Here is a 25,291-nt window from a genome sequence, read left to right on the forward strand (position 1 = left end):
AGTCGGACGCCCTGTCGTCGGAATACTCCTCGGAGCCGGTGTCCTCGTCATAAGATACATCACGTAGCGTACTAGGTAAGGTAGTAAGATAAACTTCTCCACACACACAGTCACAACCTACGTTGTAGCCCACGAAGAGGTGGTGGGGCGCTGCGGGGGAGGGGGGGGGGGGGGGGGCGACCCTGCAGCTGCACCCTCGCGCGTCTCCCACGCAACCCACACTGTCTTTACGTCTCGCTAAACGACAGGATCAGGAACCGCCCACGCGGGACGGCAGCAGTTGCACGTTTAAAATGCCGTGTACACGGACGAAGAAGGAACATGAACAGTGGCAATGCTTGAACAGTGCTTGAAGGGCGGCCTTGCCCCACGTGTCAGATTGGATCTTGCAGCTCGCTCAGCAGACACCGCCGTATCTCCTCCCAGCTCCCCGCCTCCCACACCACGCCAGGGCTGTCTGCGGCGGCCGCGACCTCGCCCTCCTGCGCACCCCGCGCTGCGAGGCACTCCCGCAGCGACGGCGGCAGCGGCGCGATCCGGACGCCAAAACGGCGCGCGATGAGGCGCGCAGAGGCGGACTCGCCGATGATCACCCCAACGTCAGCCTCGAGCATCGCAAGCAGGTCGGTCGGAGAGTCGCCCACGTACACGACTGGCCTCGCGCACACCGCGTCGACGAGGGCAGCGATTCTCGCGCGCTTGGCGGCAGCGCCGGGGACGGGAAGCACGATCGACCCGTCCGGCTGCAACTCGTTGCACCAGAGCTCTAGCGGAGCGGCGAGGGGGGAGAGGGTCGCGCGGATCAGCGGCGGAGACCAGTTGATCGACAGGACCCCGAGCCGGCTCCCGGCCGCGGAGGCCGAGCCGAGAGTGCTTGCGCAGCCGTGGCGCAGCTCTGCGATCGGCGGCGCGGCTGGGTTGGCCGCCCACTCTGCGAGCGTCGGCGCGACGGCGGAGGGAGAGATGCCGGCCAGCACGCCGCTCTCGCCCACGCGGTTCGTCACCTAGAGGCCCGGTCCGGCACTTCTTGCTCCGGAGCACCCGGCCGTCTCTACTTGCTTGTTCTATCTCGGCTGATCGCGGGCTCCAATCTCGGCCGATCTCGGGATCGATCTCGGCCGATCTCGGGCTCGATCTCGGCCGATCTCGGGCTCGATCTCGGCCGATCTCGGGCTCGATCTCGGCCGATCTCGGGCTCGATCGGGCTGTGGGTGCGTCGCCTCGGTCGAGTGGGCGTCTTGCTCCGCGAGGCAGCGCTCCTGGAGTGTGAACACACACCGCCAAGGCGTTGGACGGCCGCACACTGCGTGCACCGAGCGGAGAGAAGGGATGCAAGGCAGGCAGGCAGAGAGGGCGAGCGAGGTGTGTGTGAGAGCGCTCCAGGCCGACGAGGTCGAGCGAGGCCGGCGGAGGCCCGTCGAGGTCGTGACGCGCGTTCACGCGGCGTATGCCGGCGATGTACTCCTCCTCCAGCTCCTTGAAGCGCGCCAGCTTCGCCGCCGCCGCACTCTCCTGCCCAAGGTGGGCGGCCAGCCGTGGCAGCAGACCGATCGTCTCCTTGACGGTGCAGGTGCCGTCAAAGTCGACGACGAGGAAGCCAGGGACGAGGCGTGCCGCCGACGCGACCGTGGAGAGCGCTTGCATGTGTAAAATTTTAGTGGAGCTGTCACTCGCCGCGCGCTGTTGTAGCCAAAGTCTGCACAGCCTTGTGGTTGAGAATTCTACAAGCCAGAACTACTCGCATAATGTGGGTAAACGAAAAAAGTAGCGCGCAATTCGTCTACGTACGGCTTAGTGTGTGGTTGGGGTGGCCTCAGGCATCCCCAAGGGAGCCTCTGCGGTGCCACATAAGCAGCTGAGTGATTGTCGAGACTTTAAAGGATTCGTTTGAAGAAACGCAAACAAGACAAACGGTACTATGGTCACCAGTAAACGAAAATTCGACTTTGAGGGATCATATCTCAAAAGGCTGGGTGAGAGCATAGCATTATTGTTGCATATTATACCACATAAGGTCAAACTTGACCCCAGATGCATCAAGAACCCGATGCTCCGGCTCGACTGTGCCGGCACACTGCCTCCTCGCGCAAGCTGCTCGCAGGCCGTTGCGGCCCGTGGTGCACCAGAGAGAGAGGTCGACGCGTTGCCCCCGCCGGCGACCCCGCGCGGCTCAGGCCAGCCAGAAGGTGTGTGGTGACGGCACCGTGGCAGGAGTGCGGAGAAGAGCTCGCCGAACGCGAGCAGCAGATGGCCAAAGTGTGCGAGCGCGAGAGCCTCGCGAGCGGGCGCAGAAGGAGCTCGCCGTGACACGATGCCGGGCGGTGGTGGTGCTCTGGCGACTGTGCACAGTGGGAAAAGTCAGGCTGCAACAGGGCAGCACGATGGTAGTGCCCTGCTGCAGCCTGGCCTGACATGCACAGGGCGAACAGAGGCGGTACTATCGTCCGGCGCTCGTCACCGAATCTGGGCGAACTTCGACCGCCGCCACAGCTCACCACGAGCACGCAGCGACAAAATGTTGACTGTATGGAAGTCGAGGCTGGTCCATAGGAAGAGGCTGCCGTGCGAGCCGGCAGCTGGCTGGCTCGTCGGGACGGCCGCCGGCGTCTTTTTCGGCTTTTTCTCTGATAGTACCGTATACGGTACTTTCGTTTACCCACACTCTGCGAGTAGAACGCGCCTCTCTCGAGGTTCTCGAGGTGGATATCCTTTGGCCGCGTTGGGTAGCGAGGATTGGTGTAACCCGAGCCACGGAGGCGTGTTTTCTGGCGGCCGACCGTCAGTGCACGGAGTTGCCACTTCTCCGACTGCCCCGGCTAGTTCCCCAGGCTCGCCGGGTTTCCCCTACGTCACCTAGGACCTAGCGCGGGTGGGTTGGAGGGGCCTCAGAAAGGCGCGCAAGCACGCCCTACGTCTTCCCCTCCTCCCCATCGGGCCGCATAAGCGGCCACGCCTCGCAGATTCGTTTTCGCGCCTGGGTCAGGCGCGCGGGGCATCCCCCGGGTCGCTCGACCAGCGATCCGAAGAGTGGCCGCTATGCGAGGGAAAGAGCGGGGCCCTCGACGCCTCAGTCCGGCCCTCCGAGGGGGGAAGGGAAGTGCGGGGTCCCCACGGGCGCCTCAGTTCGGCCCTCCCGAGGGGGGGAGGGGAGCAAAGGGGTGGGGGGATCGGGGCGGTGGGGAGGGGTCTCGGATTTCGCACCTGTGTCGAGCCTGTGTGCTGTGAGAGAGAGTTGTTTTGTTTAAATTCTACAAAAACAAGCCCCTCTCACAGCAGCCTGTGTGGTGGCGGCGTGCCGTCCTCCCATCCCTCCCTTGGGTTGTCTGTTTTCTTTCTTTCTTTCTTTCTTTAGCAGACTGGCACGAACTAGCACCACAAAAGGCACAGCAGACAACGGCCCCTTATGGGCCGTCGAAGAGGCCGTCATACTCCTCCGGCCTCGCCCCCCCTTCCCAACCCTCCCCTGGCTCAGGCTCCTCATCCTCGCGGCGCGCAGTGCGCACCCCGCCCCGCGAAGACGAACCCTTCCGCCGGCGTGCCTCGCGGGACTGCCGCCCGCTGCCGCCGCCCTTCCTCCCCTCCGCCGCCCGCGCCTTCTCCGCCGCCCGTGCGGCCTCCTCCACCTCCTCCGCGAATTCTTAAAATACAAGCCTTTCTCACACCACACTGGCACGACAAGGGCGCGGACTGGCGCGGACTGGCACACACACCGGCTCACCACCGGAGCCGCCTAAGCGACTCCGTTAAGAACGGCAATGCACTCCGTTGTTGAGAAGAAAGTACTCGGAGCCCTCGGAGACCCGTGTTTGTTTGTTTACTTTTACGGCCCTTGCCCTGCGAACGCGCACCCCCGGGGCTAGGGCTCCCTAGCCCGTAACCCGATGCCGATCATCCGGCCCGCTGGGTGCGCTTCTTAGCTCCCCGGCCCTGGATGTGAGGTTGATGACTGCACTCCAAGTGCTCCTCAAGTGCTCTCGACCAATAAGCATCCCCCGAATCGTTGCTGATTTCTATGGCGTCGCTGCTGCTGTCACCCGAGACAGCCCGGCGCCGGAGGGTACCTTCCGCCGAAGACGGTGGCGGAGGCGAGGACGGGGAGGACGCCGATGGCGAGATAGCCGAGAGCCGCGGCTGGCGGCTGCGCTGCTGGCGCCGCCAGCCGCGCGAGGGACCATGCGGAGTCGAACGGGCAGCCGGTCGGCGGTCTGGGGTGCTCCGGCTCCACTGAGCTGCTGGAGTGCACACAGCCTGCGGCGGGTGCCTTATGTGCCGCTGAGCTGCCCGCTGCCCCGTACTCCGATACGCAGCTGCTGGATGCCGGTGTTGGCGCAGGCCAAAAGAGCGGCGGCGGCGGCGGCGGCGGCGGCGGCGGCGGGATCCGACGGGAGCTCGGACCGCCCTCCCTCCTAGCTGCCGCCCTTGCCGATGATATGGCCGACCTCGCCTCGCCTTCCGTCGCCGGTCACGACGGCGACCGTTCAAGTCGCTCGGGACACGTTGACCGAGGGGCAGCGGGAGCGGGCGGCGCGAAACCTGCGATGGGCGATCGCTAGACGAGCCGGGGGATTGGGCAGGGAAGTCGATGGGCAACAGGGGGGCGGTGCGGCATCGCGCCCTCCGCAGATGGCCGTCTCGCTTGCTCTCGTGCGCCGCCACGACCAGAACGGCTCCGGGGGCCGATGGCAGGTGCTCCTCACGCGGAGACCGGCCGGGGAATGGCACCTAGAAAGTACTCGAGTACTATGGCGCTGTGCGCTGGTCTGTGAGAGGATGAGGTGCACAGGTTTGTGAGGGCACGATCGCGGCGTGAACACGACTAACTGACGGATCTGCTCCTGACAGTCGCACGCGCCGCGCTGCGGGGCGTGCGACTAGTTGCAAATACGGGGGTGCTGTGGAAATGACCACTTTTGATGTTTTTTGTCCGTGTTGCTCCCAGCGCCCTCCCCGCGCTCCCTGAGGCCATGGCTGGTGCTACTAGTATGGGGGGCCACCTGGCTACCGCGAGAGCGACCCAACTCGTCGACATCGTCCGGTGATGGTGCCTCAAAGTCAGCCTCCGGAGGCTATCGTGCGTCGAGCCGGCGGTGGCCGTGACATGTGGTTCCACCACCCCTCGCAGGCTTTGCCTCTGACCGCCACCGTTCCCAGGCTGCCTAATGGGATGGAAAGGAAGGCTCGGCGAGCGTATAGAAGCGTGCTCGACCTCGTCGTGGCAACCTGTACGCTCGGCAGCGCTGGTAGGCGCGATGAGCGTCGTGCCACCTGACCCGAGACGGGTCGCAGGCGTCGTACCGAGCGCGCCGAGACCGTGTCCTGATGTGATCTGCACGGGTGAGTCACGTCGGCGTCAAAGGAGCGACGTGTGACCTGTCAGAGCCTGATCTCCGATCTCATCGGCGTCGAGTCGCCTTCGGTGGCGACAGCTAGGATGCATCTCCTCCGTCGTTTTTCGCGCGATGGCCCTGGGAAGCTGGCGGTGCACGCGGACGGACCTTGTGTGTGCACGGAACGCTTAAAAAGTGGGTGCTCTACGTCACTTTTTTTTGAGTAGATCGTGCCGAGCTGACCGTGACAGCGTTTTTGGTAGTTTTTGATTTTTCCTTGTGAGACTTTTTGCAACTAGTCGTGCGACTGTCTTTGTTTGAAGTGAAAAGTCGAATCAGAGCGGTGTTTGTGCCGCGTCCTGTGCCCCCGAGTTCATATAATAAATCAGAGCGGTGTCGCGCTGTCGGAGCAACATCAGTCCTAGTGTGGACGGTTTTTTTGCGGTATCTTGATATGTATCTCTCCAATATCTGACTGTATCTCCCCGTATCTCCTTGCATCTCCTCGCATCTCCCCGTATCTCCCCGTATATGCCCGTATATGCCCGTATATGCCCGTCTGCCCGTGTCTCGTATCTCCTGGTATCTCCCGGTATCTCCCGGTATCTCCCGGTATCCCGCCGTATCCCGGCGCGGATACCGCGAAAAAAACCGTCCACACCAAGGATAACATCGCGGCGCGCGACGGAAGGGCACAGCCTTCTTGCAAAAATGGCAGCGCTCCTCGCCGCTCCATGCCGGGGAGCCGGGGCTGAGCACCGACGCCGGTCAGCCAAACGCCCTCTCCCACGCCGCCACCTCCTCCCAGCCGACGACGCGAGGCCCCTCCTCCCGCAGCCGCCTATCCACAGCCGGCGGTGTGAAATAAGTGCCACTTCACCATGCACTTCGCCGCGTGTGCGCGGGCCGCCTCAGCGCGCGCAGCGCCCGCTCCTCCCTCGCCGCCACGGAATCCGCCCTCTGGGTGGCAGAGCTCTGTACAGCCACCGCCGCCGCCGCCGTACGTGCTGCTGCGATGGCACCCCCTGGCAGCTGCGTGCCCTGCAGCCGCCGCGCGCCTCCTCTCGGCGCGCGCATTGCGAGCAACGCCGCCGTCCGCGCTCGAGCCGGCGGCGCCTGCTTGCGCGCGGCCGATGGCGCGCTCGGCTCCGCGCGCCGCTGCCCCCTACTCACACTTGCGGGGCGTTGAGGACATGCTGCTTCACGCTCACAGCACCGCCGCGAGCGGGTGCCACCGCTCTCCCAGCACCGCCGCCGACGAGCCGTTTGCGCCGGCTGCGCGGCCGACAGCCTGGAGCACGATCTCGCGGCGATGAGGCTGCGCACGGCGCGCAACGGCGCCTCGCTGGGGAAAGTGGAGCGGTGCAGCGTCTGGGGCGGGAGGTGCAGCCGAGAGACGGCCGAGAGACGGCCGAGAGACGCCGAGGTGTGGCCGAGGTATAGCCGAGATACAACCGAGAGATTTCCGACCAGCTCCCTCTAGGGCGGGGGCAGCCTGCCAGGCGGCCGCTGGGTCTGCGGAGAAGCGGCTCGGGTGGCATCCGTAGCCCGGCCACGCGACCTACTCCGTTGAGGGGTGCACTCAGTACAGCAGCCCGGGCGGCACCCGCAGCACCCGGCGATGAGCGGCCGGGTTGCCGCCGTAATAGTCAACGGCGCCGCGCGAGCCCCGCGGGCCGGCACTGGGCTGCAGCGCTCGGTCGGCGGCGCGCATCAGAGCCACGGAGCTCCTCTCTCCGCACGTCCTTATGTACCAAGCATGCACCTGTTCACGCAAACACACAGCCCCTCTTCACACCCGCAGCTGTGAACGGGCCTCGTCTCCCCGCCACGGTGTCGTGGGGTGCACCTCGGTTGCATCTCTGCTGCCAACCGCTGCTTCTCAGGAAGCTGCACCTCGGCTGCCTCTCGGCTGCCTCTCGGCTGCCTCTCGGCTGCCTCTCGGCTGCCTCTCGGCTGCCTCTCGGCTGCCTCTCGGCTGCCTCTCGGCTGCCTCTCGGCTGCCTCTCGGCTGCCTCTCGGCTGCCTCTCGGCTGCCTCTCGGCTGCCTCTCGGCTGCCTCTCGGCTGCCTCTCGGCTGCCTCTCGGCTGCCTCTCGGCTGCCTCTCGGCTGCCTCTCGGCTGCCTCTCGGCTGCCTCTCGGCTGCCTCTCGGCTGCCTCTCGGCTGCCTCTCGGCTGCCTCTCGGCTGCCTCTCGGCTGCCTCTCGGCTGCCTCTCGGCTGCCTCTCGGCTGCCTCTCGGCTGCCTCTCGGCTGCACCTCGGCTGTCTCTCGGCTGCATCTCGGCTGCATCTCGGCTGCACCTCGGGCTGCATCGCCGTCAGGCGGGGAGGAGGGACGCGGAGCTCCCCCGCGTCTGCGGCGGACAGGTCGAGGTCGTCGCCACGGTCCTGCTGCGCCGCGAGCGGCGGCTGCTCGAACCTCCACAGGAGCGGCGGGAAGGCGGGGCGGGCCGAAGCGGACGACGCGGCGTGCGTGTGCAGCCACTCTCCGTACCGCGACCCATTGGGCCCCGACGGCCCGTCGTGCTGCTTCAGGTAGTGCACTGCGATCGACGCGGCGCTTGGAGCGACCCACCCCAGCCCTCCTGCACGGTGGAGGTAGTGGTGGCCCTTCGTCCACGTCATGTCTGCGACGGTCAGGTTGAGACGGCACTGCCCAATCCAGTGCCCGACGGTGCAGTCGCAAGACGTGGAGGCGAAGGTGGTGGCGCGGCTGGTGCCCCGTCGCTTGGCGCAGTTGCCTGCCCGCCGGTTCTCGGCGCGGCCAACCTGAGCAAACTCGACGGCTGTGACATGCACCAGGCGACTTCTTTGAAGGTTCGGTTTGCATTTGCAGCACGCGCACTGCCCCCTGAAGCTGCCGAGGCTACGTGTGTGTGTGTGTGTGTGGTGGTGGTGGTGGGGGGGGGGGGGGGGTGCCTCTTTGTGTGTGCCAACCTCCATGAAGCGGCGCGTGTAGCTGCACGTCTCAAACACCGCGCGCGCAACCTCGGCGGCCTGCACGTCCAGCGGGCCGGTGGCGAAGGGTGCGGGGGCCCCGCCGTGGCACTTTCGCGGCTGCCCGCGCGGCCAGTGACGCCTAACGGGTTGATGATTCACGATGAGCTGTCAGCCTTTAGGCGCTCGAGTCCGACACAGGGCAGAGGCGCAAGCTCTCGGGGGCCGCCGATTCGAACTCGCCCATCCAGCAGCCGGCGTACCCGCTGGGCGTGTGCCTGGCGGCGGCGAGCGGCGGCATGGCGCACGCGTTCATCAGCCCGTAGTAGACCGCCGGGAGCCTGCGCAGAGAGTGCAAGTCGGCGAGCAGCTGGCGCAGGTTGACATACGTGTCGTCCTCCGTCTTCGCGTACCTAGAGCGAAGCGCGAAGAGCTAGGTGTGAAGTGTCCTCTGTCGTGGCATGTCTCGCAGCGAGGTGCGAAGCGGTGGCGTACCAGCGAGCGGCTGGCCAGCGGCGCAGCGCATACGTGTACCAGCCGTGCACCTTCTCGATGCAGGAGCACGGCATCGCCACGCTCTTCCCGTCCAGCGCCTGCGGTGTGGCGCCGCGCTGGCCTGAGCCTCGGTGCAATCTCAAATGTGTGCGCCGCCTCGGATTTCTGCCGCTCAGCGCGCCTGCTCCAGCAGCAGCACGTCCGAGTAGTTGGCCGCCTCACCACGCAGCTGGTCGCTCTCGCCGCGCGGCAGCGCCTCGAGGCCAACGACGAACCGGAAGACAACCTCGCCTCGCTGGACGGGGCCGCCCGATAGCATGGTGCTGCGGACGAGCCATCGCTTCGCAAGGTTGAAGGGCGCGACCATCATGCCCATCGCCAATTGCGGGCCGTCCGAGGCGCGGGCGTCGCGGGCGTTGTGCAAGTCTGTGTGCATGGAGCGGTCGTTGTGGACGTCGTTGTGGAGCCGTCGTGGTGTTCTCGAGGTTCTCCAGGTGCGCGCGATCCAAACGCAGGCAGGAGGGTAAGACTGTGACTGCACCCAGTAATATGAATTGAGCTGGGCGGCGCCTTCTCGTGGGCGCCGGGCACCGGCAAGTTTGGCCGGCGCAAGGCAGGAAGCGCCCTCACGGCCCCCAATGGCAAACCCGACTCCCTGTGTGTGTGTGTGTGTGTGTGTGTGTGTGTGTCACTCACTCACACCCGACTCCCTCCATCCGTGTGGCGCCGCCCGATGGTGCCGGGAACCCTATTCCGGAGCGATTTCCCCTAGCTAGGGTTAGCGCAGAAAAAGCCGGGCCCCTTAGCTCCGGCTAGGGCTAAGTAAGGGGCCTCCGCAGCCGACCGCGAGGAAGGGCCGACTTAGATAGCATAGCGGGCCGATAAGGCCGCCCACACCCGCGGGGATGGTTGTGTGGTTGCCTCCTCGACTCGGACGGCCGCCTCAGAGGGCGGGGATGCTTCCTCTCGCCCTCTCACCCGCGGGAGATGGCCGAGTCCACGGAGCCGCACGCTGCCTCTCCTTGGACGCAAGGCTCCGACTTCTATAGAGAAGGCCCCTTCTGCACCAGCGTTTTAAAGTGAAATCGTCAAGAGAAATCGATGCCCCGGGCTGGGCTTTGGGGTAGGCAGCCACCCTTTCGAAGGTGAGGCGTGATGGTCGGTGCCACAGACAGCAAGATGTCGCCTCACCCCCTCGGGGCCGGTCTGCTTCCGAGCCGGGCGGCGCGGCGGCGGGTGATGGTGGCGGGAGAGCGACGAATGTGTGTATTTTGACCCCGGCATGCGATTTTTCGGTTTTTTCTTTTCTTTACACATAGTATGAAGCACACGCGTGGCGACCTCCACCCACACCAGACACTCGTCTCTCGTGTCTCGCCACGTACCTCTCTCGCGCCCGCACCCTCTGCGCCTTGCCCCTACCCACTGCTAAGTAAGGGCGTCCTCCTCGTGTCGTCCCGACACCCGGCCAGCCCCGGCTAGTCCAGGCCCTGGGCAGGGGCCGCCGCCGCGCCCCGCCCTCCTCCTCTGGGGCTACATGAAGGTGCAGCACTGGTTCTGCTTCTTGGCCGTCTTGAAGAACATCTTCGACGAGCCCGACAGGTCGGGGGCGGGGATGTCGAGGGATGTCGGGGTGGGGAGCGGGTGGGCGCCGGAGTGGGAATGGTGGTGTGACTGCTCCTGTGGTGCGGGCGACGGCTTCTGAGGAAGCCTTCGCCCGCGCCTCGCCTGTCGCGTGAATCGTGTCGTGCGACCGCCTTTCGTTGTAAAATTCTTTACCTGGAGCTGCGTCTTTTTTCTTTGAGTGGCCACAGGTGTGGGGAGCGGGTGGGGCGGCTGCTGCGGCAAAGGCGGAGGGCGGCTGCCTGCCCCTGCCTTCTGGTCCTGGACGAGCCCGCTTTTACGTCACCAGCGAATGTCAGTCGCCCGAGTCCGACTCGGTCGCGGTCGCTGCTGCGTCGATTTCTTCAGCGAGACCACAGGATCGGAGGGCGGGCGAGGCGGAGGCCGTCGAGATGCCGGCGCTGGCGGCGGTCGGGCGGGCGGGCGCGGAGGCTGGGCGAGGCGGCGGGCGAGACGGCGGTGCGGCGGGCGACGGGCGGCTGGCGTCGTGGGACGTGGGCGAGCGTGGGGTGGGGTGGGGATGTCGGGGTGGGGAGCGGGTGGGCGCCGGAGTGGGAGTGGTGGTGTGATTGCTCCTGTGGTGCGGGCGACGGCTTCTGAGGAAGCCGTCGCCCGCGCCTCGCCTGTCGCGTGAATCGTGTCGTGCGACCGCCCTTAGTTTGGAAATCGTTACTTATTTACTGATCGGGGCCATACCGAGCGAACCCCGCGGTGCAAGGCCGTCCACCGAAGCCGTCTCGGGGCAGGTCCGTCTCGAATGGATAGCCTTGGGCTCGGCCGGGTGGCTCGGCTAGCACGAGACGTGGGGACGTGTAACGACTCGACACGGGTGGGCGAGAGCTTGAGATAGAGTCTAGCCGCCTCGAGAGAGGTTGCCCTGCGTAGTGGGGCGGAAAACCCCGCGACGCCCGTCAACATTACCACAACCATACATAGGCGCTCGATACCCCCTCTCGCTGCCTACTCGCTGCCTCTGGGGAGGAGGGGAAGACGTAGGGCGCGCGCCACTGCGCTCGCCGTAACCGAGGCCCCTCCCCGAAAGGCAAGTCTTAGACCCATGAAATCCGAGACCCCTCCCCCCCGCCCCGATCCCCCCACCCCCTTGCTCCCCTCCCCCCCCCGGGAGGGCCGAACTGAGGCGCCCGTGGGGACCCCGCAATTCCCTTCCCCCCTCGGAGGGGGCCGGACGGAGGCGTACCCCGTGGGCCCCGCTCTTTCCTTCGCATAGCGGCCACTCTTCGGATCGCTGGTCGAGCGACCCGGGGGATGCCCCGCGCGCCTGACCCAGGCGCGAAAACGAATCTGCGAGGCGAGGCCGCTCACGCGGCCCGATGGGGAGGAACGGGGCGAGCCCCCTCCAACCGCAACCCACCCGCGCTAGGTCCCGGGGGACGAAGGGGTCACACCCGACGACCTCGGGAACTAGCCGGGGCAGTCGGAGAAGTGGCAACTCCGTGCACTGACGGTCGGCCGCCAGAAAACACGCCTCCGTGGCTCGGGTTACACCAATCCTCGCTACCCAACGCGGCCAAAGGATATCCACCTCGAGAACCTCGAGAACTTATTTACTTACCGTCCGGGCCCGGGTCGGGCAGTTGTCTCGCAGTCGGCATGGGGGCGCGCAGGACGCCGCCGCACGGCTCGCACGGCAGCGCGGACATCTCCCACGATGCGGACTCCTACCCTCAGGAGGTCGAGGTCGGCAACGTCGAGTACAAGCTGAAGCTCGTCTCGCCGACGCCGGCGCGCTTCCAGCAGCTGGTGACGCAGCTGGCTTACCGGCTTGCCGAGGGGCGGGGCCGTGCGGTTTACCTCCTCGGCGTGGAGGACGACGGCGCGCTCCACGGTCTCTGCCCTCGCGACATGTCCGCGTCGCTTGGCACTCTCCGCCGGATGTGCGGCCACGTTTCGGCGCGTATGGTGGTCGCCGCGCAGCGGACCAAGGGCGTGCCGACGGGGCGGATAGCCGAGGTGCGAATCGAGCAGTTTGCGGAGTGCGCGCAGGTGGAGGTGCGGATCGCGGTGCTGGGCAGCGCCCAGGCGGGCAAGTCTTCGGTGGTGGGCGTCCTCGCGGGAGGCCCAGGCGCGCTTCTTTGGCAGCACAGAACCCTCCGTTGCGCTCAGCAGTCTGCGACTCACACCGGTCCGGTGGTGGGGCAGGCGCGCTCGACGACGGCAAGGGCTCCGCGCGGACGCTCGTGATGCGGCACATGCACGAGCTGGAGACAGGCGCAACGTCCTCCATCTCACAGCAAGTGCTCGGCTTTGACGGCGCCTGCCGGCTGCTCAGCTGTGAACAGCGTCTCTTCACACCTCCTGCTGTGAACAGGTGCTCGGCTTTGACGGCGCCTGCCGGCTGCTCAACTGGACGGAGGAGCTGTGAACAGCGTCTCTTCACACCTCTTGCCGTGAATAGGCGCCTCGCGCCTGCTCAACTGGACGGAGGAGCTGGCGCGCACGACGTCGGAGCTGTGCGCCTCCTCGTCGCGGGTGATGACGCTGCTCGATCTCTGCGGCGAAGGCAGCTACTAATTAACTATTCATTAACTATTAATTAGTTGTTAATTAACTATTGATTACGCTGCTGGACCTCTGCGGCGAAGGCAGCTACTCACGCAACCACACAGCCCCGGGCCCCAAGATCGCACACGCACGGGCGGTCGAGAAGGGAGAGACAGCGGCGGCAGTCAGAAGGCAGCACTGCGTCCCAGGAAGGCGAATGCGAGGCCGGCCTCAAGTGTCGCTGCCCACAGCCAGTCCAGTCCAGCCTTACACACACCGAGGCACGGAGCACGGGCCCACGCGCACACACACGCGCGGCTACACACTCCCCACGCTCGCCGCACACGAGCGGCGCGACAAGCCGACGCGAGGCCACTCTGTGGCACCGGCCACAGTCACGTCTGTGTCGGCCGGCGCCTCCCCCACGCCACAGGCCGCTACCCCAAGACGACGCTGTGAATTCACTACGGATTGGGTATGACTGAACGATGAATCAGGCCGGTTTCTCAAGACGACGCTCGCGGGTCTGACCGCGCACGCGCCTGACTACGCGCTGCTCTGCGTCGGGGCGGACGCCGGCATTCATTAACGATTAATTAAATACTAATTAGCTATTAATTAGGCGCTGCTCTGCGTCGGGGCGGACGTCGGCATCACCGCGGCCACGCGGCTCCACGCGCTGCTTGCGGCGGGGCAGGGCGTCCTAGAAGCAGAGGACGTGTTCTTGTCTCCCGACTAGCGCCCGAGAGGACACGTCTTCAGCCGTGCTCATCCGTATTCCGCTGCACTCACCTGTGTCACTGTCCGTTGTCTTCCCGCGGTGCTCTGAATACGCTGCGCAGAACCGCCCTGAGGCTGGTGTCTTCAGCGCGTAGGCTGGGCGTGCCCGTCGTGGCGCTGCTCTGCAAGGCGGGCGTGGTGGACGACACCTCATTCACAGCTCAATCAGAGTCCATTCAGAGTGAACTAACGATGAATTAGGCGGACGTGGCGGACGCCACCTCGCTGGGCAACCTCGCCGAGGCGACGCTGCGGCTGCTGGCGGAGTGCGGCCTGCCGTCCCCGCTCTACCTCGAGAGCGAGGCCGAGCTCGAGGCGAGATGTAGCCGAGAGGCAGCCGAGAGGCAGCCGAGAGGCAGCCGAGAGGCAGCCGAGAGGCAGCCGAGAGGCAGCCGAGAGGCAGCCGAGAGGCAGCCGAGAGGCAGCCGAGAGGCAGCCGAGAGGCAGCCGAGAGGCAGCCGAGAGGCAGCGGGGAGGCAGCCGAGAGGCAGCGGAGATGCGGATACACCCCTCGCCAGCCCCCCTCGCCAAGAGAGGGGCGGCGTGCGCCGGTCGAACGAGCGGTGCTTCGTCGACTCTTTCCCTACTACTATGTTCACAGTTCACCCACACTGACTACACATTGGTGAGCCACACATTGATGAACCAGCGGTGCCTCCGCCAGGCGGCGATGCTGGCCGAGCCCCCCCTAATTAATTAATTCATCAATCAATTAGTTAATTCATTTACTTAGGCGGCGGTGCTGGCCGAGCCGCCCCCCTTCTCTGCGCACTGCCCCTGCCTCGCCCTCCCGCCCAGCGGCGCGGACGGCGGCAGCGAGGACGACAGCGGCGGCGCCGAGCCGGACGCCGCCGCCGCCGGCGGCGGCGGAGGCGGCGGCGGCGGCGGAGGCGGCGGAGGCGGCGGAGGCGGCGGAGGCGGCGGAGGCGGCGGAGGCGGCGGCGGCGGCGGAGGCGGCGGAGGCGGCGGAGGCGGCGGAGGCGGCGGAGGCGGCGGAGGCGGCGGAGGCGGCGGAGGCGGCGGCGGCGGAGGCGGCGGCGGCGGCGGCGGCGGTGGCGGCGGCGGATGCGGCGGTGGGGGCGGTGGGGGCGGTGGGGGCGGCTTCGGCGCTGGCGACGGGGGCGCGGGCGGCGTCACCGGCAGCGGCGAGGTGGGAGGCGAGGCGGGGGGCTCTGCCGTCCTGCTCTCCTCCTCTCTGCCGACGGCGGGGTCGACGGCTTCGATGCGCAGTTGTGGAAGCAGCGACGGCGGCGGGCCCTAGAGAAGCGGAGCACGTATCTCCCCATATCTCGCCGCCCCAGAGAAGCGGAGCGCGTATCTCCCCATATCTCGCCGCCCCAGAGAAGCGGAGCGCGTATCTCGCCATATCTCGCCGCCCTAGAGAAGCGGAGCGCGTATCTCCCCATATCTCGCCGCCCCAGAGAAGCGGAGCACGTATCTCCCCATATCTCGCCGCCCCAGAGAAGCGGAGCGCGTATCTCCCCATATCTCGCCGCCCCAGAGAAGCGGAGCGCGTATCTCCCCATATCTCGCCGCCCCAGAGAAGCGGAGCGCGTATCTCCCCATATCTCGCCGCCCCAGAGAAGCGGAGCGCGTATCTCCCCATATCTCGCCGCCCCAGAGAAGCGGAGCGCGTATCTCCCCATATCTCGCCGCCCCAGAGAAGCGGAGCGCGTATCTTCCCATATCTCGCCGCCCCAGAGAAGCGGAGCGCGTATCTCCCCATATCTCGCCGCCCTAGAGAAGCGGAGCGCGTATCTCCCCATATCTCGCCGCCCCAGAGAAGCGGAGCACGTATCTCCCCATATCTCGCCGCCCCAGAGAAGCGGAGCGCGTATCTCCCCATATCTCGCCGCGCCAGAGAAGCGGAGCGCGTATCTCCCCATATCTCGCCGCCCCAGAGAAGCGGAGCGCGTATCTCCCCATATCTCGCCGCCCCAGAGAAGCGGAGCGCGTATCTCTCCATATCTCGCACGCCCTAGACTCCCTAGAAGCTGACGCAGCACGCACTCTTGCACTCCAACCGGCGCTCGAGAGGGCACGGACTCCGCGCCGCATTCGGCCGTTGCTCCGCTGCAGCTCTGCTGTAGCTCTGCTGTAGTCACTGTGTGCTCGCAGCACCTCGTCCTCACGCTGGGTGCTCTGACTACTCTGCACAATGCCTGCTCTGATACTCTGCACAATGCCTGCTATGATACTCTGCACAATGCCTGCTCTGATACTCTGCACAATGCCTGCTCTGATACTCTGCACAATGCCTGCTATGATACTCTGCACAATGCCTGCTCTGATACTCTGCACAATGCCTGCTATGGTACTCTGCACAATGCCTGCTCTGATACTCTGCACAATGCCTGCTCTGATACTCTGCACAATGCCTGCTCTGACTACTCTGCACAATGCCTGCTATGATACTCTGCACAATGCCTGTGCTCTGACTACTCTGCACAATGCCTGCTCTGATACTCTGCACAATTCCTGCTATGACTACTCTGCACAATGCCTGCTATGATACTCTGCACAATTCCTGCTATGACTACTCTGCACAATGCCTGCTCTGATACTCTGCACAATGCCTGCTCTGACTACTCTGCACAATGCCGCCTCCCCGCCCCGAGGGTCAACCGGCATTCTTTGCGCAGGCGGGGGAGGGTCGACTGGCGGAACAGAGGAGGCGGGCGACGGCGCCACGTCGGCGCAGGCGGAGGCTGTCACGCCGCTGCTCGGGCCCCTAGAAGCGGAAGATCTCCCCATATCTCCCCCCGTATCTCCCCACATCTCGGACCCCTAGTAGCGGGAGGCGCACTCGGAAGTCACTCGGACCAGCGCTCGAGAGGACGCGGACTCCGCTGCACTCCGCCGCAGTCGGCTGGGTTCGCTGTGTCCGTAGCCCCTCGTACTCCACGCCGGTGCTCTTCATTGCACTGCGCACGACACCGCATTCCCGCGCCGAGAGGGCGGTGTGTCCAGCGCTCCGGCTCGGCATCTCTGCGCGGTCCGGGGGGCCTCTTAGTCCACCATTAGTGGTTGATGCCTTGAGAATTCACCACGAGTGAGTGGCAGGCTCGGCATCTCTGCGCGGTCCGGCTAGTAGTGAATTACGTAATCATTCTTACTTGTTGATTTACCACGAGTGGCAGGCTCGGCATCTCTGCGCGGTCCGGAGCCGGCCTCCCCCTGCTCATCCGCACTCTCGGGCGGCTCCCGCCCCGCGACTGGGGACTTCTGCAAGGCGACGACACGCCGCCGCCTCTGTTCTCTGCGTCGGGGGTGTGCGCCCGCAGTGGACGGACCGTCGGGTGGAGCTGATGATAGGAGGGCGGCTGCTGCTCTCCATCGACGGGTGCCACATGCCGCGCTCCGCTGCCCCCGTGCTCAAGGTTCGGGTACCGTGGGGGTAGGGGATGGGTGCGGGTACCGTGGGGGTAGGGGATGGGTGCGGGTACCGTGGGGGTAGGGGATGGGTTCGGGTACCGTGGGGGTAGGGGATGGGTTCGGGTACCGTGGGGGTAGGGGATGGGTGCGGGTACCGTGGGGGTAGGGGATGGGGAGAGCCCTGCTGACTCGTAGCCGGTTGACGGTGACTAGGACGACGACCCTTGGGTCTGCGACGCGCGGGAGTGCGGCGGGGAGGCGCCGGAGCCTAGAAGCGGACGATCTCCCCATATCTCCCCCCGTATCTCCCCCGTATCTCCCCCACACCTGGCAGCGCGGAGCCTAGAAGCGGAAGACGCACTCTTGTCCTCCAACCAGCGCTCGAGAGGACACGCACTCATCCGCGCTCCGCCGTATTCAGCCGTGGCATGGTCGCTGTCTCCGCACCCCGTGGTCGCTGCTTCCGCACCCCGTGTGCGCCACGCGGAGCTCGGCGTACACTGCACAAGACCGCCAGGCTGGCGTGTTCGCACCGTAGGAGCCGGAGCCGTGCGATGGGCCCGTCGTCTCAGGCAGACTGCTACCCATCTCGGCTGCATCTCGGCCACACCTCGGCTGTCTCTCGGCGATCTGTCGCGCACATCTGTGGAGCTCGCTCAAGTGCCGCTCGCGCGCGGGGGGGGCGCTCTATCTCCCCATATCTCCCCACACCTCCCTGTATCTCCCCGTATCTCGGCCCAGGCACGCTGCTGCGCGGCGCACTCTGCGCGCGCGCCGCCGTCCCCTCGCCCGCCCCCGGCCGGTTGCTCGTCGGCCCCGACGCGCGCGGGCGTTGGGCGCCGGCGACGCTGCGGTCGATCAAGTACAAGGAGCTCGGTGTCGGCCGTGCGGTCGCCGGCCAGTCCGCCACCGTCAGCTTGCAGGTCGCCCTAGCGGGTACCGTGGGGGGTAGGGGACGGGTGCGGGTGCCGTGGGGGTAGGCCAGTCCGCCACGGTCAGCTTGCAGGTCGGCGCCCTAGGGTTCGGGTCCCGGGGGGGTAGGGGATGGTTCGGGCTACCGTGGGGTAGGGGAGTCCGCCACGGTAAGCTTGCACGTTGCGGCACGCCCCCCCGCGCTGCCCCTCCCCCCCCCCCCCCCCCCTGAGCGTGCAGCTTGGCGTGTGTGCGCGGTTTGTGCCGCGCCCTCCTCCGCCGCGTGAGTGCGCCTCCCGTCTCGCAGGTTGCGGACGGCGGCGGCTTCAAGCTGCGGCGCGGCATGGTCCTCGTCGACGAGCGCACGCGGCCGGCGCCGAGCGCCGTGTGCGAGTTCGGGGACGTCTCCGCCACACGTCGGTGACATGTCCGAGACACGCCCGCAGGCGCCGTCCGCCGTGTGGGAGTTCACCGCGCGCGTGACGGCGATCCAGCTGCCGGCCGAGGTCGTGGCTTACTTCATACTGATTCATGGTAATTAATTAGTTAATAAGATCCAGCTGCCGGCCAAGGTCGTGGCTTAATTAATACTGATTCATGGTAATTAATTAGTTAATAAGATCCAGCTGCCGGCCAAGGTCGTGGCTTAATTAATACTGATTCATGGTAGTTAACTAATTAATACTAAGATCCAGCTGCCGGCCAAGGTCGTGGCTGGCGCGGAGCTCGTGCTGTACTGTCTGGGCGTCAAGCAGGTCGCGCGCGTGCTGCCCGCCGTCAGGAGCGGCGACGCGTCGCCGCCGCACTCTTCCGCCCGAAGTGGCAGCGGAGGCAGCGAGAGCAGAGGCAGCGGAGGCAGCGAGAGCAGAGGCAGCGGCGGCAGCGGGGGCGGAGGCAGCGGAGGCAGCGAGAGCAGAGGCAGCGGCGGCAGCGGGGGCGGAGGCAGGGGGGGCGAGGGGAGGGGCGGTGAGGGCAGGGGGGCGGAGGCGAGGGGCGACGGCGACAGCGGCGGCGGGCTGCTCCTCCGGTGCCGCGCCGCGCGGCGTCCTTCTTTTCTGACCGCTGGCTTTGCGGGGTGTAGGGCTGCTCCGGTACGGCGGCACACAGCTGCTGCGGCTCCGCTTCGTCCACGCGGCGGAGTACTTGCTCGTGGGCGCCGCTGCTCACAGTGAACGAGGGGCGCGCCGGTGGGAGAGCGGCTGCTCACCGGCTGGCTGTGAACAGGCGCCGCGTGTGTGCTGCGCGAGGGTTCTGCAGGAGGGCGCGACCTCGGCGTCGCCGTCGGCCGAATACACGCCACCGCAAGCGCGCCAGAGTGCGGCGAGGAGCAGCAGCAGGGAACTTAGCTGCACCGGGCGACTCCCACCCGGGAGTTCTTCCTACTCGCCGGAGGTGCCATCGCAGAACGACCATAGTCGTCGCCGCCGAAGTAGACGAGCCCAAAAGGCGCGCAGGGCCGCAGCTGGTTGGCGATTTTATTAGAGGCGTGTGAAGCAGCGACGCGAGCGCAGCGCGCGCTCTGGGCAGCCTGGAAATAAATGTTGGGCTCTGTCAGTCGTGACAGAAAAAAAACTCGGACCCACGAAGACAAGGAGCGCGCGCCAATGGCCGCCTCCGTGACACTCCCACCTCCTGGGCCGGCGCGGGAGTTTTACTGCCGAGTTTCTCCCGGCCGGCCGCCTCCTGACACGCCCACTGACCGAGCCCATCGAAAAAAATTCGGCGCGCCGCACTGCTCTGGAGCGAGTGACGGGTAATCGTGGCCGTGGCCAAGAAACTCAAAATATTAAGCTCTCTATTTGGACCACGGCGAAAAACTCGACGGTTTTGGGCGTTTCAGAGCACGCTGAATCGATTGGCTAAGCTAGAACTCTCCCTCTCCCTTTCCTTTCATAATTATTGACTCAAAACTCGATGATCGCGCGATTTTGGAGAAGTTCTAGCTTAGCCAAAACGTTCCTCTCGAAAAGTTGACTTAGGAAGCCGCAAACGGCAGCTTCTCAAAGCCTCACCGGCGCTTATTCTCTTGATCTTTCAAAACCTAGGCCTGCGGCCAAAATTTTCTAAAGGCCGCTGCGCGGCCAGCGCAATGCGCAACCAGTCAGCGACCGACAGTCAGCAGCAGACTGTGACGATTGGCGGCCTCGCGCCCTCAGTCGACCTCCTCTACCAACTCCCCTGCCCAGCCCATATGCCTCATCCACGGTGGCGCAACCACTCGCGCAGGGAGAGAGAGAAAGTCGGCGATCTGCGCCGTGCAGATGAGCTCCGCCTCGTCTGCGTCGAGGACGCCCATCGCAGGGCTGTCATAGCGCCATTGCATATGACGTACTGCATGTTGTTCATTACTTCGCAGGTGCCAAAGTCGAGGATAATCTCACTCAGCGATGGCGAAGGCTGCACTCCCGGCCGGCGGTAGGAGGGATGAAGGTTAATGTACTTCGCAGTGTACAGTGCCTTCCGGCGCGAACAGTGCCCGGGACGAAAGAGGAGGCGACGTCTCCCTCGTCCATGGACGGTGTAGCCAGCTTGAGAGACGGGAACGAACGGCGGTGAATCGCCGACAGCGGCGCCTTCGTTCCTTTCCAGTGAATCGCCGGCGGGTGCCCTGACTGAGCGTTGTATCTGTCGGCCAGTTGCCGCACCGCCGGCAGCAGCTCCGCAGCAGCCGCCCAGATGGCGCCGGTTAGGACAGGAGCGAAGCCGCGTGGACACGGCTGAGCGACGCCGTGCGTCTCGTTTGGATGCTGCAGGCATGCCGGGCAGCGCGCGTGCTCCATCCATACCGCGTCGGGCGCCCGCCGAAATCTTCGATTTCTTCGGCGTAGGGGACCAAAAAACCCTGAAAATTTTCTTCGCCTGCGGCGGGCAATTAATTTCGATACTTTCGCTTTCACAGCTCTTTCACACGCCTTTATCCGTCACTCGCTCTCTGACCCCTGCTCGCCCCTGCTCGCCCCTGCTCGCCACTGTCGCCTCGGTTGCCGAGGCTGCCGCGCACCCGCGCGCTACGCGACTACGAACTGCACCAGCTGGGCTCGAACCAACGACCAAAACGTCCCCGACCCGAACGCTGCACCAACTAGGCCACACCGCAGGCTCGATATGCAATACGCACAAAACTGGCCGCTCATAAAGCACTACTCATTTGCCGAGGCCACGCGGCGCCCCTCCACAGCCAGCCTACCCTCCTATCGCGCCACTCGAAGCCCCGCGGCCGCCTCTCGCCTACCGCGCTGCCCTCGCCTGCCACCGCACCGCCCGCGCTCCAGCCTAACCAGCTCTGCATCTCGCAACACACACTTGACAGGGACAGACCAGGCGCAGGAAAAGGGAGCGGGGCCCGAATCCAAGGGACCACCCCGTCGGGCGGAGGAGCTGTGAACTCAGGTCCAGCAGGAAGGCTGCTGGCTCCTGACTCATCCCCCAAATCCCCCACACCTTGGCGGCCTGAAACCTTACCATTCCGACACCTCACACACACCCCTCCCCTAGGGCTAAGCAGTGCGCGAGCCCACCCGACTTCAGGCGAGACGTTGACCACTCCTTTGGAACAGTTCTGTCAGTGGCTGCACTAGACGCCCACAGAGGCGCGCGGCGCGGGCAGATGACTAGGGGAGAAAAAGCGGAGAACCTAGCTCGCTGGGAGATGTGCGCAACCTAAAGTCGGGAATAGGGGAGAAGTGTCAGTGTGAGGGGAGGGCGTAGGCTGGCGTTTTTGCCTTTGAAAACTGAACAGTTTTTTTTTCTGTCAGTCGTGACAGGGAGTCCGCTGCTTGCAGTTTAAATGTTTCCCCTTACCTTACCTTTTTCCCTAAGCGTAAGCCGTATGTTCGGGGGGGGGTTCCACCCAGCGAAGACTGAGCGGGAAGAGCTTCCTCAGCCACTCGATGTGGGCAAAGCCGTGCTTCCCGCGAGCGCGCTCGTCGCGCATCCGCTCGTGGTGGGCCTGCCGACGCGCCACGCCGGCGCCCGTGTGCCTCGCCGCCGCGTCCGCCTCCGTCCGGCGCCGGCATCGATCGCTGCCACAGGGCGTTCCACAGGTCGTCCCAACAGGTCGTCCCACAAGAGCGGACGCATCCGAACCGCCGCATTTCGCCCGCCGAAAAGTCTCCCACTCGCGCCCTCCCCAAACCCAAATGCTCTCCTCTCTCTCTTTGACTCATTCGTGACTTTGTACATACATACAAAAAGAAATATATATGCGAATAGCGTCGAAGAGAGACCGCTGAGCCCTGGCTGTCAGGCTGTCAGGTGCTGTCAGGTGATCTGTCAGGCTGTCGGGCAGCTGTCAGGCGCTGTCAGGTGCCTCTGTCAGACCAGCTGTCGGGTGCTGTCAGTGCTGTCAGGTGCTGTCGGGTGCGTGTCTGACATCAGAGGGGATCTGTAGCTGTCAGGTGCTGTCGGAGCTGTCGGGTGTTGCTGTCAGACGCTGTCGGAGCTGTCAGAGCTGTCAGGCTGCTGCTGCTGTCAGACGTTGGGCTGTTGCTGTCAGGTGCTGTCAGGTGGTGCTGTCGGGTGCTGTCAGGCTCTGACACACACCAGCCACACTTATGACACTATCAAGAGGAGACCAGCAGGACTCTGCTGCACATACTCTAGTCTCTACTCTGCCTCCGGTCCCACCATCTTCTTCATGGTGGACGTCACCATCTTCTTGTCTGCCGCACTGAGAGAATAGCAGAGAGGCAGGGTGGAGTGCTTCTTCAGGTACACCTTGCTGATGATCTGGTAGTTGCTGGTCCAGCGGAAGGCCTCCCCATCGTTGTCGCTCGTCAGTAGTACTTGCACGCTCTGTTCTGGTAGCGCGGGCCGTCTGGGGGGGTCCCGTCACCCTTCACCTCACGGTACCACCGGAGGATAAAGAGGCCCTTGGGGTCGTTGATGAAGACCCCGTTGCTGCGCTGACTCATCGAGAGCTGGCGCAGGTACTCTGCGCTCGAGCTGCCAGTGGCGCGGCGCGCGTCTACGCCGGCGGCTACGCAGCTGCCCCCCTCCTACGGCGTGATCACGCCGGCAGCGGCGGCCGCCTGGGGAGCGCAGATGGCGGCGCAGGCGCAGGCGGCGGCGGCACAGACGGCGGCGGCCACCCCCACCCAGACGCTGTAGGCATATGGCTGTAGGGCCCCAGAAGGCTAGCTGGTAGCTTCATTTGTAAGGTAAGGTAAGGTACCTTGCTTCATTTGTAGTAGCACAGCCGCGGGTCCGCAGAGGTGGGGCGGGAGGGTTGAGAGAGAGACCCATGACCAACCCATGACTACATGAACCACACACACATGTCTTTGCATGTAATAGTTTTGTTATACCCTCATGGGGCACAAGAAAGAGGCTGCACGGACTGTGTACGGTCTGTGCTGCTGTCGGGCTGGTCGGGCTGTCGGGCTGTCAGCGCTGCTGTCAGGCCGCTGTGTGCTGTCGGGCTGTCGGGCAGCTGTCAGGCTGTCAGGTTAGGGCCTGACAGCGACGGGACGCCTCTGATGTCAGGCTCTGCTGTCAGGCTGTCAGATACGTGCTGTCAGGCTGTCAGAGAAAGTGCTGTCAACGCTGTCAGGCTGTCGGGCACTGTCAGGCGCTGTCCGGGGTTTGCTGTCAGGCTGTCAGACCAGGGCTCAGAGAGACCGCGTACCGCGAGGAGGACCGAGGGGCACACGGTAGAGCTGGCGGCCCCAGTGTGTCAAGAAGTGTACACGGTACACGCTGCACGTACACCCTACAGCCTGGTGCAGCATGAGTGTACGGGCGAGACCGAGAGAGCCGTCACCCGTCCACTCCCAGAGCTACCGCGGCCGCTTGCCGATCGGGCACGACACGTGGTGGGGCGAGCGAACCTCCACCTCGAGGACGAGCGCCTGTTCACAGTCAAGGCTGTGAATGGACGCCGCCCACAGCCACAGCGGCGACCCGCCTGCTCTGGGTAGAGCTCTGGGCGCCGCTGGCTCGCCGGTAGAGCCTCCGAGCTCCTTGATGCGGAACTGGCCGCACGCCTGCACCTCCTCCCACGCCATCGCGTTGCCAAACTCGGGCGGGCTGCGCGCGTAGGCCGGGTTGGCGTAGAGCAGCCCTGCCGCCTACGCTCGCGCAGTCTCCGGCTCATCTCGGGGCAGTCTCGCGCACTCTCGTTGGCGTAGAGCAGCCCTGCCGCCTCGCAAGCGCGGAAACATGCGGCAAAGCGCTCCGCCGTCTCGAGGTAGACACAGATGTGGTACGCTGCCGCCTCGTTCCGCTCATACTCGTCTGGAGGCGGCGCTGAGCGCCTCTCGGCGAACACGAGTTGCTGCGGCGCGGCGCCGAAACGAACCACGCACTGCTGCAAGCCGGCGGTGTCTTCGCCACTCCCCGCCCCGCCGGCAACGCCGCCCTCGCACCACAGAGGCGGCGTGCCTGAAGGCTGAAGCTCGCACGCCTCGCCGCCCAGCGTCTCCTTCCAGAAGTGCGCAAGCCGCGCGGCGGCGCCGGGGCGCACATCGTGCACGGCGCGGACCAGACGCGTCAGAGCACCGCTGCCGGAGGGGTGGCACCCCCAGCCATCGCAGCTTCCGGGCGCCTCGTGCCGAATCACAAAGGCGTTGCCGTACGGGCAGCGGACTCGCAGGACGTCGCTCGCGCCATCTCGCACATGGCCACGCAGCTTGTGCCGCGTGAGCCGGTCGGCAATCGCGTCGAGCCGCTCCGACGTCCACAGCTCGATCTCGCCCGCCCAGCGCTGCGCCGCGGTCACCGGTGTGACACCCTCCGCCTTACCATACTTGCGCAGCAGGTGGAACTGCGTCGCTCCCATGTTGACGTGAAGCTGCCGCTCGTTCGTCGTCGGCTCATTCACGACGGCGCCGAGGCAGGAGACGTAAAACTCGCGTGCCGTCGGCTCGTCGAGGATGTTGAGGTTGATGTGCTCAAGCAGCGCAGTCATCGTCGGGAAGCCTGCGAGTGCCTGCCAGCCGACGAGTGCATGCAGCCTGCGAGTGCCTGCCTGACAAAAAAAGAAATACGCGGTTTTAAAAAAAGAAAAGAACAAGGAAAAGAAATTGTGGGGGCGGGGGGGGTTGTGTGACAAAAGAATTTTCCGACAAAACTCCCTCGGAAAAAAATGAATTTTACAACGAAAGGCGGTCGCACGACACGATTCACGCCCTAGCAGCCCGAGCAGCAGCCCGAGCAGCAGCCCGAGCAGCAGCCCGAGCAGCAGCCCGAGCAGCAGCCCTCACAGCAGCCCTCACAGCAGCAGCAGCCCGAGCAGGGGCCCTCGCAGCAGCCCGAGCAGCAGCCCGAGCAGCAGCCCGAGCAGCAGCCCGAGCAGCAGCCCGAGCAGCAGCCCGAGCAGCAGCCCGAGCAGCAGCCCTC

General features: G+C 65.4%; 4 protein-coding genes across 4 annotated transcripts; 1 reads left to right on the forward strand and 3 right to left on the reverse strand.

Annotated features, from left to right (window-relative positions):
• Positions 1-374: 374 nt before the first annotated feature.
• EMIHUDRAFT_193713 (hypothetical protein) lies at positions 375-1,644 on the reverse strand (the record flags this gene model as incomplete). Its single annotated transcript, XM_005793824.1, has 2 exons — positions 375-1,004; positions 1,390-1,644. 2 exons carry the CDS (start codon positions 1,642-1,644, stop codon positions 375-377), a joined length of 885 nt encoding a protein of 294 aa, XP_005793881.1.
• A 6,800-nt stretch (positions 1,645-8,444) lies between these two features.
• Positions 8,445-9,197, reverse strand: EMIHUDRAFT_308146 (hypothetical protein; the record flags this gene model as incomplete). Its single annotated transcript, XM_005793825.1, has 3 exons — positions 8,445-8,679; positions 8,762-8,859; positions 8,961-9,197. 3 exons carry the CDS (start codon positions 9,195-9,197, stop codon positions 8,445-8,447), a joined length of 570 nt encoding a protein of 189 aa, XP_005793882.1.
• A 2,798-nt stretch (positions 9,198-11,995) lies between these two features.
• EMIHUDRAFT_94738 (hypothetical protein) lies at positions 11,996-19,299 on the forward strand (the record flags this gene model as incomplete). The annotated part of the gene is made up of 12 exons (XM_005793826.1): positions 11,996-12,442; positions 12,714-12,763; positions 12,801-12,855; positions 13,509-13,612; positions 13,762-13,804; positions 14,400-14,816; positions 17,068-17,074; positions 17,783-17,964; positions 18,261-18,356; positions 18,400-18,459; positions 18,661-18,919; positions 19,178-19,299. The coding sequence occupies 12 exons, from the start codon at positions 11,996-11,998 to the stop codon at positions 19,297-19,299; spliced, it is 1,842 nt and encodes a 613-aa protein (XP_005793883.1).
• Positions 19,300-22,109: 2,810 nt separating this feature from the next.
• Positions 22,110-24,860, reverse strand: EMIHUDRAFT_431656 (hypothetical protein; the record flags this gene model as incomplete). Its single annotated transcript, XM_005793827.1, has 4 exons — positions 22,110-22,179; positions 23,573-23,802; positions 23,855-24,014; positions 24,068-24,860. 3 exons carry the CDS (start codon positions 24,858-24,860, stop codon positions 23,664-23,666), a joined length of 1,092 nt encoding a protein of 363 aa, XP_005793884.1. The 3' UTR covers positions 22,110-22,179; positions 23,573-23,663.
• Between the last annotated feature and the right edge of the window lie 431 nt (positions 24,861-25,291).

Source organism: Emiliania huxleyi (genome assembly GCF_000372725.1).
Source record: "Emiliania huxleyi CCMP1516 unplaced genomic scaffold EMIHUscaffold_1, whole genome shotgun sequence".
Lineage (NCBI taxonomy): Eukaryota > Haptophyta > Isochrysidales > Noelaerhabdaceae > Emiliania > Emiliania huxleyi.